The sequence below is a fragment of the Haliotis asinina genome, chromosome 2, assembly GCF_037392515.1.
Source record: "Haliotis asinina isolate JCU_RB_2024 chromosome 2, JCU_Hal_asi_v2, whole genome shotgun sequence".
Classification (NCBI taxonomy): Eukaryota; Metazoa; Mollusca; class Gastropoda; order Lepetellida; family Haliotidae; genus Haliotis; species Haliotis asinina.
In genome coordinates, this window is record NC_090281.1 from 71,436,809 (window position 1) to 71,449,637 (window position 12,829).

The window sequence follows — 12,829 nt, forward strand, 5'->3', positions numbered from 1 at the left end:
CACATACGACAGGTTCATTGCTCACTTGTCATAGACAAAACAGGACTGCTGAAGCAACTGAAGCTATCTTCATGATGTTCTAAAGGATGATAACACAATGTCTTGTTGTGATCATGTTCTCATGCACGCCTTTGCGTCATGATACAATGTTGAGTTATTGCCATACGATCGAGTATCATTTCACAATGTCTATTCTGTCACTGATATGTTAAACTCATTCACGACTCTATTGGTTTTCCAGAGGATGTAGCAATGATACTGTGGAAGCCTCCGTGAAACTGCTGATCGACACCCTTCTGGAGGGAAAGACGTACGACTCCAGTATAAGGCCTAGCAGTAAGTCAGGATGAAGGATAGAGAGATTGTGTATGCATGTGGATCTAATATTTGTCTAATGTCATGTGCGATGGTAATATGAGTTTCTAACAAGGCATAAAGATACATGATGAGCGTCAAAGCCAATGAATACAAATGAACATTTGGAACATGATGTGTACGAGTTTTGTGGATGAGTTTGTAACGTACTGCATGAAAACAAATGACATGCATCAAGCGACTGTTTCTATGTTTAACTGCGCTGTCGCAATCCTATCCGTACGCGCACGTTCGTGTGTGTTTGTGTATTTGTGTATTTGTGTATTTGTGTTTTCTCTCAAATGATGTAATGTCTACTTTTTATAATTATAAATTACACAAATAGTTTTTCTATCATACCATATGTTCCCCTCATACGGAATACAATCGTTTCGTAATGTTCAAACATTGCGGCATTTTGTAATATCATTTCGATCTGTTACTATTTTTCCCCAAGTAAACGATATGTTTTACAATTTAGAAAAAAACCAGTTAATACTTACCAACGCTCAACTTTATTTATGTCCTACCGTGCTTGGTATGGAACACTAGCTAAAACGCAGAACCGTAGACGCTGAGACATATAGCAATCCCAATGCTGTAATCAAACGTTATCCTAAAAACTCCGTTTTTTATTAGTTTTTGCAAGTAAGTCATGGGTGTGCATCCCGTGCTCAACCTTTCTCTCAGTGACTTTGTATTTCATTTGATCAGTCTACCGTTACACTACACGTACATCATCATGAGCTTGTGCAATGAAAAGGAAACAAAGTGTTTCTGGTATTTTAATGGTGACTGATATCAATATTTAACTTCATCCTTGCCTGATCCTTTCTGAATGAGACAGTCCTACTTGCATCTATATTTCATAATTAGAATGTAACAACGACTTCAAGGTTTCAATTTGTGTTGGTTCCAGGTTCAGCTACAATGGTGCACATAGATATTGCTCTGAACGCTCTGGGCCCTGTTAATGACAGAGATATGGTGAGTATTGTTACAGTCAATGTATTCCTTCTGCATTAATGTGCAGGCAAATGGCGATGTGCGATGCACAAATAATGGTCTGAAAGTGTAATTCTTAAAACAGTCGGTGTTAAAACATTACACTGATAATGACCTTTGAGGTAATCAGTGAGTGAGTGGTGTAATCAATCCAGTGATCAATAGCATGAGCATAAATCTACGCAATCGGGATACGATGACATATGTCAACCAAGTCAGCGAGCCTGATCACCCGATCCCGTTAGTCGCCTCTTACGACAAGTATGGCTTACTGACAACCAAATCTAACCCGTATCTTCATGGGTATTCTTCAGTACCATCCTTGGGTAGAACCACCATTCTAACCCGGATTTTCAAGGACGTGTAGAATGGCCAGAATGGAATGTATTATGTAATGGTTCCTTGCTCTGTGGTGAATAAAGTAAGAGTCAGTATAACGAACATACCTGCACAAACTTGTTTCAGTTTGAATCTGTTCCCTACCGCCATACACATGGGATATTGCTGAGTGCGGCGTAAAACTGAACTCACTCACTCAAAAGTAAACCTTATCGGAATCTCAGGTTTCTGATACAAGAATTGCTGCATTTCGGATTCTATGTTTGGTCCTTTGTTTAATCATGCATGACATATGCACCCTTCTACGGCTTCACCTGTCACATCACACTGACACACTGTGAAATATTTGCAATATTTTCAAACAACCTCACTCACTCACTCACGATCACTTCTTGGCGTTGATACTTGACTCACTATACTAAAAAGCGGTTTGGTCCGATAACTTTTCCAGAAATTCGGTGCCAGCTTCTACCTCCGCCAGGAATGGTTAGACTCCCGCCTCAAGTACAACGAATTAAACAACAGTATCGTGCTAAGCTACAAGAAGCTGTCAATGCTATGGGTACCCGATATTTTCTTTCCCCAGTCAGAGACGGAGCTGCGCCACGACATCACCACACCCAATGTATTACTACGCTTATCCCCAGAAGGAATGGTATTCTATAGTCAAAGGTACTTTGTACGCAGTATTCGCAAACAGTTAAGAAAGACATAGCTTAATTCCAATGTTATGTTTGTTTGTATTCTTCATATGCATTCTTGGAACAATATTAGGTAGTGTTACAGTTAACTTACGATTAACTTGTGATGGTGAAGGGACTTGTAGAAGCATGTACATGATTGGTATTGATTTGGTTCATTTGAGTAGCATACTGACACAATAAAACGCATACTTAACCTTAACTAAAATCAGAGAATATGTGGTTTAATGTTCAAGTCCTCCTCAAAGCACATGGAATTAGATTCGAACTAGCACTACGACGGTGTTTGACGACTGCTACCTATATCGAACAGCTTTTAGTTAATTTTGTAGCATTTTATCAAGCGTTGAAGTCGCGGTGGATCAGTGGGTTATGTGCTTGCGATTACATGTAGGATCCTGACTCTGAAGGTATTGGTTCGAATCCCAGAAAAGCTTAGAATTTGTACTTAATTAAGAAAGTGTAATCCCACAAATACCAAATGTTATATTTTCAGGGGTTAAAAACTATTAATGGTTTGGTTCACTTCATGGTTGTGGAGCTGTGTGTCATATTGCTTTCCAGTTTTAAGAAAATGTGAGAAACAGAATAGATCATTTTCGAGAAATCCGAACCGGTTGATACTTTTGACACTGACTGTGCGTGCCTTTATTTGTTCAGTTTCTATTACGACCACACTGCTACACATATAGTTGATATATGCACTTCTGGCAGATTAATTAAATGTACGGTGTCAGGCTGTAATATCAGTAAAGCGTTGGCGGGTAATGACAACATGTGTCTGTTGAATATCGCTGTAGTCAGCATTCTATTTATTCCAGCGGTCTGGAAATAATTGAAGACAATCCAGTGCGCATTAATCCATTTGCAATACCACCGAGGCAGAGTAGACGATTATTTTGGTTGTCTCTTATGAACAGCATATTTTGCTGTGAATCGCTCTTAAGTTGTAATCGTACTGCCCATCCTATGTAACACTTAACATGCAAATGGATATTTTGTACATCATTTTCTGTTGCTAATATGTGCTCATTAGCCAGGCTTATATGGATAAAAATGATAATTACATTTACGTTAATTCTATTTATCAGATGTGTGTCGTAATGTGGTTCTGATAGTTGTCTAACGCCGCACTCAGCAATACTGCCGGCAGAGCCTGACCACCCGTTTCCTTTAGTCGCTTTATCCGTGATAAGTAAGACAATTCCGCTCAGAAACAACACGGGTATAATTACTGACCCATTTATTACCCTTTGGCCATATGAAGAGATGACAAAATCAGGTAATGGGATACACCCAGCCTTATTACCCATACTGCATATCTTGCAAGACCAACGCCCATTAGAGTGGTCAGTACTCATGCAGTTGGTCAATGAACATGTGGGCGCTGTCTCAACAGTTGGCTAAACCTTGTTTGTGTTCAATAACCTGGTGGCTAATTCTATATCAACAAGAAAGTTTCGAGGCTGGGAAGTTTCATACCTAAAACTAGATAACATCAAGCATTTGGCGTAGGACTAAAATGTAAATATATACATTGTGATTAAGGCTACTGAGTTGACATGCCTATAATTATATTTCTATCCCAGGGTTTCGGTGGAATTTCACTGTGTGATGGACCTTAGGAAGTTTCCAATGGATGAACAAACTTGTGAAATCAGGATGGAAAGTTGTAAGAATCAATCGTTTAATTCTTATTCCAGATAGTGACAGCTCCTATAACCATACGCCATACTGACACGCATTGAAAACTCATAATCATGTTTGAAAACGATTAGACCTTATGTGTTTTTGTGCTCACCTCCTCTCTAAACACACCGAAGAAACATGAACCAAAAGAATGAGCGTTTGATGTTTGTGCAAAACACCCAGCGCCATAGAACAACGTAACTGAATTAAATATTTGCATTTTGTATGCTCCTCTTATCAAGTGAATTATGAATTTTCACGGATGGCGCTGTCACGAGTGCAATGTCAACATTTTGTTTGAAGGAAAAGACAAATGGCCAATTTATTATGCGTCGTATTTGCAATCATACTCCTAACGCAATGGGGTCATTAATTCAGGCTGAAAGTATATCCTGTATATATATACACATGGCTCACGCGCTCTGACAGTTAGTTAGGGATCCTGAATATACTGTTTAAGTCGGAGTATACACTTCACACACACACAAAAAAATGTTTCTTTAATGATTTGTTCATCATGTTGTTACGGCATTAGGATCAAATAATAAAACCATGCTTTCAAATGACCTTCCTTTGCTTTGTGTTCTTTCATCTTATTTTCATTGCTAGGTGGAAGTGAGACATGGAAAAATTCAAAGAAAATTATAGTCAAAATATGATAAAGTTTTAAAAAACATTGAGGAGTCCAATCTGGCTGTTCGGGTAAACATTTCTCTGTGCCGCGTCCCTTGGCCACGCCAGAAAGATATGATCATGAGTTTGAATCCGCACATCTTGATTTGTCAGCACCACGTCATGCTAATGGGTTTGACCACAATGTTAATGTGGGGGACCTCTGTCAATTTGAGCCCACACTATGCTGACATGTCTAAATTAAAAATGAAAACTGTTCAAACCTGACTCACTCATGATCACTCATTCATTGGATGTAATATCTGGTTTTCATTTATCCATGTACACGTTTACTATTTCAGATGCATTTACAACTGATGACATACTGATGAAGTGGTCCTCGGGGCGCCAGTCTCTCAATGTTCTCCCGAACGCCAACATGCCCGACTTTGAGCTGTTATCTGTTACCACACACGATTGCACTGCCACATACGCTACAGGTATTACTCGTTGTGTTTTCTTCGCCGATGTCAGTTGCGAGAATCTCTCCATGTACAGTTAGCTTTATATACATGCCCAGCACTGCCTCTGCACATATTGCAATCAGGGCTTGACACACAATTCACTTGCTGAATATTCAAAACTAATTCTTTTTGTAAATTATTTGAAATAATGATAAAATACGGTATGCCCATATTGTGAAGATTCTTATCAAGAAGTATCTTCTTGCAAATCGCTTGCAATCTCTTTAGCTCCGACCAGGATGTCGTGGCTGTCACATAACACGCTGTGATATGAGCAACACTGAAGGCATTGCCAAACAATGTGACCAACACGTATACATTACATAATTTAGGTGTGTGATCCCATTCGCTGCTTATGCCAAAATGTTGTTCATGTGTCTCCCACAGTCATACTGGTTACGACGTTCACGTCACTCCATATACCTCTTGCGTTTCTGAAAGCAATCAGCTTGAAAAAGATATTCTACTAGAGCAAGGATGTTGCTGTCGAAGTCTCCATGCATAAATGTGACAATGTTACTCCCTCTGGGATGCTACATGTATGGGTACAGTAATTGTACATGGTATTTGTAAGAACACGAAACTCGATCATATGTCAGGAGAGTGAAAACGTGGCAAGCGACGAGATGTTTTCAGTAATATTAGGTTCTGTTCGGTAATAAGTAGCATTATGAAAACCACTGTCCTCCGGAATTTAACTTTCTTCCCTTGTATATCACTGGGAAAACCAATCCAAACCAAAAGCCCTGCTTATGCACACACACACACACACACACACACACACACACACACACACACACACACACACACACACACACACACACACACACACACACACACACACACATAGAGCATGGAGCTCAGGTCACAATTTAGTTGACGTTAAACAGACGTTTGGCAACATGACTCCTGAGAGTTTCTAAGACTTCAGTCCTCCTCCATAACGAAGCACGTGTCATACACGTGGTCTCACCTAAGGCAAGTGAGTTTGTTCAAAATCTACTTGAAGAAAATGGGTACCCGTTGAGATAGGTCTTGTCACTATTAACCTTCTAGCGCCTCAGAGGCAGCTTGGGTTATCTGGGATGATAATGTCTCTGAAATTGTATGTGAATCATGCGCTGTTTAAATTGCCATTTACATTATTATTTATTATCATTCTATCAAGGTACCTTCCCTTGTCTGTACGCCAAGCTGACTTTGAAACGTCAGATCGGGTTCTACCTCACCCAGACCTACATTCCCAGCATCCTCATCGTTAGCCTCTCCTGGATCTCCTTCTGGATCGACCATCAAGCAATCCCTGCTCGCATCTCTGTCGGGCTCCTTACAGTACTAACCATCACCACACAGAGCTCTGGAGCAATGACACAACTACCCCGGGTTCCATATGTCAAGTCTATCGATGTGTGGATGTCCGCCTGTCTTATATTCGTGTTTGCTGCTTATATGGAGTATGCCGTTGTTACTGTCCTCGCACGGAGACACCGCAAACTGAGCATGAGCACAAGGCATAAAGAAACGTCAAAACAGAATGGGGTAAGTGCTATGGTATTGGTATATTTTTGTCCTTCATTCATTCATCGCCACAGAGCGTGTTTGCGCTGAAAAGATTAAATAAGTGGAAACCACAAAATATTCAGGAATGATTACCAAACATTTGAGTACCACATATAGTTTCACTAACTCCTCAGTATGGCTGTAATAGTGGCCCCGTTTCTCAAAAAGATCCTAGCGCTAAGATTATCACAAGTGCATGTTATAAAATCTACATTCAAGCATAGACGTTCGACTTAGCGCCTGCTTTGAAGAACGAGCATTTGTGCTGTTGTCCAAGGTATAGAGTCAATACCCATTGAAACAATGTATGTATGTATGTTACAGAGAATCTGTGTATTTTGTAGAGCGACATGAAATTTGTTACTGAGTATAATGTCAAAAGGCAAAGACTTTGTCCATCTGGTTACCTAAGAGAAGGATGGACTTATCTGATCTTGGTGAAAATACGGAAAATGAAATAGTTCGACGTTGACCAGAAACATCTAAACATTTTCTTAGGCCTAAAACATAGGCGTAAAATGTCAGTAAGTCTAATGGTCAGGATGTACGGAAAAGTACACTGTCAGTTTCATTGATTATTTAACGAAGTCGAATCAGCCCATGTTTGGATATCATTGTTATCAACAGGCAGTTATTATTATAATGTACAATACAGTGAACAATAACGGTTGAGTCCACGAACTCGTAGATAAGTAGACAGAAATCAATTCCAAGATTATACAAATCCTCAATAATACCTCGAAACGAGACCTCTTGACATAAGATGTTCAATAAGAAATATTAAAAACAGAATGTATACCTACGGTATTTTGTATTTTCAGAGTACTAGTTCCGGTGTGTACAACAATGCATTTGACAATGATGAGATGTTCACTACAGGTCGTATCCCTGCATCAAGGTCAAGGTCAAAATCAATCATCACCTTAAAACTTGATGGAACTAAAGACCTTGGAGTAAAGATTGATAAGATCTCGCGCCATGGCTTTCCGCTGGCTTTTGTGTTGTTCAACGCCTTTTACTGGACATATTACAACCTAATAACGTGACACAATGGCTTCATTTAGAGCTGGCATTCATGTTATTGGATCCCCACTTACCTTTTTGGAAGGGTTGAATGAGTGAATGAACTGGGTTTCACGCCGCTTTGAACACTATCTCTGTTATACACAGACAGTTTGATGTAGGACGAAAACAAAAAGAGATACAGTTAGATGTTTACCAATTTGGAGACACCCTTGAACAAGGGTTTGGTGCTAACAATCCAAGAAGCCATGACAACAGAAAAATGGCAGTTTATGGTACCACTGATGATTTGGCCATCCGGACGGAGGTTTAAGTTGCACGAGTAAATACAATGAGAGAAATAGTGGAAGAGTGTTGGATTTACATTAGATTCTTGTGATAATAGCGTGAATTTTTAGACGTCCATGGAATTGTTGATCATTGTGGGGAATGAATGGAAACACACGTAACATCATTGTGCCTTGACACCGTACATCGAAAGTTACACGTGTTTGGTTTGGTAATTTTATCTAACCCTGGGGCAATTATATTCAAAGGTGTTTGATCATTTGCTCAAGCACATGCGTTTATATGCTTTTGTAATGATGCTTACGTCAATGTGTTATTTGTCATCATTCGCCTACTGCCACGTACTCACGTCAACTGTCAATCAACTTTATATATTTATCAACCATATAGGATATATATTTCTCTGTAACAGCTGTTTATTTATTTGTACCTAAATATATAAAACCTGTCATTCTATCAATGTAAAGACACAATAGAAAATGTGTGAATTGCAAAGATGACGATAGAAACTTTTGTGTAAATTACTACAAGTAATATTATGATAAAATAGGAACATTTTGGTGTAACTGTGGTCAAGATGATTCGAATTTAGTATCACATTTTGTACAGGTAACGAAGCTTGAAATTCCGAGTGTCCGGACTAGACACAGTCATTTTTGCACACTAACGAAGTACCAAAGAATACAGAGAGTGAAGGAAGTGTTAATTACTGTTTCTTGTGATGTGTAAATGAACAGCGCTCTTGTTCGTGAGCAATCAGTTCCTGAGAAAAAACACGGAAGTTTGTAATTTGCCTACATTGTTTAGCCTCTCTGGCGGACGTTCAGTTTTGTATGTTACATATCACGATAGGCTGTGATGACTGTAATTGTATGTATACGTACCGTTATGGTATTACAAATGTTGTATTTGTTGTTTAAAATCGCACACAGCAATATCCCAGGCATATGGCAATAGCCTCAGTACATGATCACGTCCGTACCAAGCAGTCGAGAGATGAACAACATAAGCATCGGGCTACACAAATCACATGTGTCAATCAAGTCAAGCGAGCTTCACCACTCGATCCCGTTAGTCACCTCTTACGACACGCATGTGTTAATGAAGACTATGTCTAACCCGGATCTTCACGGGTTTTATTCAAATACCCCCAGAGTAGAATCACCATGCCAACGTTGTACTTTTATAACTTCTTTAGACTAGACTTTAGGAGTTAGGAAATTGTTATATTTTGAATACACACAGTTATGTAGTTTTGATTTTTATGTGAGAAATTGTTTCCTGTTTCCTGTATATTTTGAACTCTATCCTAAAGCTAACACAGAGACACTGATAAACAGTAGGAGAAAAACATATATGTTTTTTCTCGAATGTTTACAGTTGTATCCTTTTTGGTTGTCCTTTATATAATATTTGCATTTACAACATTATACAAAATACAGAACTGCCATGTTGATCGTGAGTCAAAGACTGCCAGATACATAACTGTGGACAACTGATACTTGTATGCTTGTCGGAAATGTTTGCATTTATGCTTGTAATACTATCCTGAACCCGAAACAGACACATTGATCCAGTCTTTCGACATTTTCTTTAATAATTCCGTCCATGTATTATCAAACGTTCCAGAGCGCTGCTACAAAGGCAGATTAGCTTCTCCAGTACAGACACTGTGATAGTGAACATACAAATGCTATAAGTGATAATAAAAAATGATATTCTGATCTTCATTAATGTGTGAATACATAACCAGTTACAGTCCTTCATTTTGCTGTCTACTTATGTGAAGATATGAGTTGGGTAAGTACCACATCGACACGGGATTAACATGTGTTTTATATCCCCAGAGCTTCTTCTATATCTAAGTTAAGTACCATCTGTTCTCATTTCATGTGTTTCAACTCATTATTATTTTAAAATGCCTCATTCAGCTTATCTCGTGCCATGGGCTATCCTCTATTGAAGCCACTTCAACATGATTTTATACCACTCTATCCTTCTTTCTTTCAGTCTATACATACTCTTATGGTGGAGAGCTTTAAATCGATCAGACTGCAAGCATTAGCGAATCGTGAACACCATCATTAGAAATGTTTTTCTTTGTAGCTTCATTTCTTTGTTGACGATATACTTTTGTTCGTAAACATCATTTTATGATTTAAGTGCAAACTGAAGATTCCAACTTAGAGTAGTATTAGCGTCTGTTGTGTTAGCTAATTACTATGTCTCTTTGCAATGCTTGTGTCTCGTCTGTATTTGAGATTACAACTTAATTGTGTTCTCTGTTTAAATTACAATGGCATGCATCTGAAAAACCGCAGGCACAAAGAACATAAATTTATAAGTCGTTTCATCTCGTTTTCGGTGAAAAGCCGACTTACTAGTTTCCTTTTAAGCCTTGCCTGTAAAACAAATGAAAAGATAATCTTCACCTTAAAACACTAAAAGGCACTTTGCATCGTGAGGGATTAGTATGACATGAAAGCTGAAACCCACAGCTTTAGTGTTCTTATTTCAGAGGAAGAAATCGATTTGTAAGATATGAGAAACGAAATCCTTTTAAATCCACAATATATTATTCAAACATAGTAATGGCAAGATGTTGTTTGGAATATAAGGTTTCTAAACGGTGAATTGAAATGAATAGCTAGTTTGTATTAAGCAGCGGTTAGAGACTGAATAAAGACAATACCTACGAATACAGAGAAACCAGCAGATACTCCACTTTACCAAACACTTCAAACTATATGAATCCAATGTGTTACAAAGGACAGTGCTGGTCGAACGTAATATTATTTTCACAATGATATTTTTATAGCTCCAACTTCACCTTTCTTCCCAAGGTTAAAGGAAATTGGCAAGTGCAGTTTAGAAAAAATCTTTGTGCGTAATAGACATTCCGAAAAATGATATATACAATTGAAATCGGCCTTTACTTCAGTTGTAATTCCTGCATATTATGAGCTGCCTCTGTAATCAGAACATTATTTACTTACGAATATCAAGCTATGTAGCCGGAATCCTATATTAGAATCTGCCTTTTATTGAGAAATATCATTACAATGGAATTTGTGTTCAGTTGCGAGTATTTATCAGTCATATGAATCCATTATACCCTGATAGATGACAAGGTATAGTCTAGATGACTACATACAGTTCCGCACATCCCCTGTAAATGCGCTGACAGATGTGGTAAAAAAATTGTTATATATTTTTATCAGCATATATGTCTCCAAGAGAATTCAATTATGTTTCGAAATAAATACTGTAGAACTGGTGTGTGTTTTCTGTTTTGCGGCAGTGGGGTGGCTCTGTTGTTATTGCACAAACACTGTTGTTTACAGACGGAAATCTAGACTGGTGATTCTCTGGCACTGACATTTATATCTATGTGGATGAGGAAAATGACACGTGGCTTTACGTATGGATGGCAAGGGGAATAAAGGATGAACGATAACACTGACATAAAAACTAAAACAGTAAATTAAAGCACATGCTTGAGATGTGACGGTTTCATAACAATAATAAAATGTGAAACTACAGTGGTGAAAAGGTTTCATGAAAACGGTAACAAAATAAAATAATGATATTCACGGGTGCAACACTGTCCAACAGGTCTATACCGGCTCCAATCAACATTTACCTACACATTTCGGTAAACGGTAACTGAAGATACCAATACGTAAGATGAAGTTCCTGAAAGGCAGCAGGAGGTGAATGAACATGAATATGTGACACTTTTTATGGTTAAGAACTTCTTTTGATTCTTTACACGACGGTGTCAGAACTAACACTTGCTCCTTCAAGAAGTAGATGAACCCGGTGAACAACCAAGACTTAAATCTGACACGTCGTATAAAGAATAAAAGAAGTTGTTTTCCATAAAAAACCCTAAAAAAGCCATGCCCTCAAAACGACAGGTGTCCTCTTAATACGTCCCCATAGTGATGCCGTGGGTTATCAAGAAGAAGTATTGATTTCAGTGAGTCATTATAGTTTTATCACTGTTCAATCTTCAGTCGTGTGGATACAATACTTCTACAGTTACACAGACCAGGATAGGATAACAGTGAACTTTAAACAGGAAAAGCAGTTACAAAGTACTTATCGATATAGAAAAAAGAGAATTGCTTTCAAAGATTCATATTTAACTGATGTTTATCTCACGAAGTTTGGTTGAAATGGAACTTTGAGTTTTGAGTTTGGAACATACAACCCACAACATCCAGTGCTATGCATTGTACTTTTTAAAAACCACCTACCGTTATTGGGACATTTTACTGTTGATGTGAAATAAATTGATGTTTAACAGTACCATGACCCTCCCCATGTGTGTGACTTTGTTCAGGAGCAACCCCGCCTAGTTCCTGTGCATTTCTTTAGACGCCTCCAGTATGTTGACGCTCTTGGGTTATCGCCATGAATTCCTACACACCACATTGTCATGAAGAAGACCAATGCTAATGATGATGAGTCATATAGTAGTGTTTGTATGAGAAGCAACCATAAAATGAGCTTTGGCTAACTGGCGAAAGAATGTGCTCCGTTCGAGAAATGGAGATGCATGTTTGTGTGGCATTTGATGGAACTATTGACCTGGTGAGCCCAAAGCATCCGAATGTTCATATGTGACTCTTGTTACTATACGTGCCACTAGTCAGCATGTCATATCAAGGGCCATTCTGACAGCATCGAGTCAAAGTCAGAGCACACCCCAGTACTGGTCACGTCAGA

The 12,829-nt window shown here is 38.5% G+C and overlaps 1 protein-coding gene across 1 annotated transcript in view; it reads left to right on the top strand.

Annotated features, from left to right (window-relative positions):
• Positions 1-11,372, top strand: part of LOC137272842 (glycine receptor subunit alpha-2-like) — a 29,828-nt gene extending 18,456 nt beyond the window's left edge. The window contains exons 2-8 of the mRNA XM_067805249.1: positions 242-336; positions 1,274-1,341; positions 2,150-2,370; positions 3,989-4,071; positions 5,063-5,200; positions 6,393-6,763; positions 7,606-11,372. Coding sequence (XP_067661350.1) covers positions 242-336; positions 1,274-1,341; positions 2,150-2,370; positions 3,989-4,071; positions 5,063-5,200; positions 6,393-6,763; positions 7,606-7,830 — 1,201 coding nt within the window. The 3' untranslated portion in view covers positions 7,831-11,372. The remainder of the gene's footprint in view (positions 1-241; positions 337-1,273; positions 1,342-2,149; positions 2,371-3,988; positions 4,072-5,062; positions 5,201-6,392; positions 6,764-7,605) is intronic.
• Positions 11,373-12,829: the final 1,457 nt, after the last annotated feature.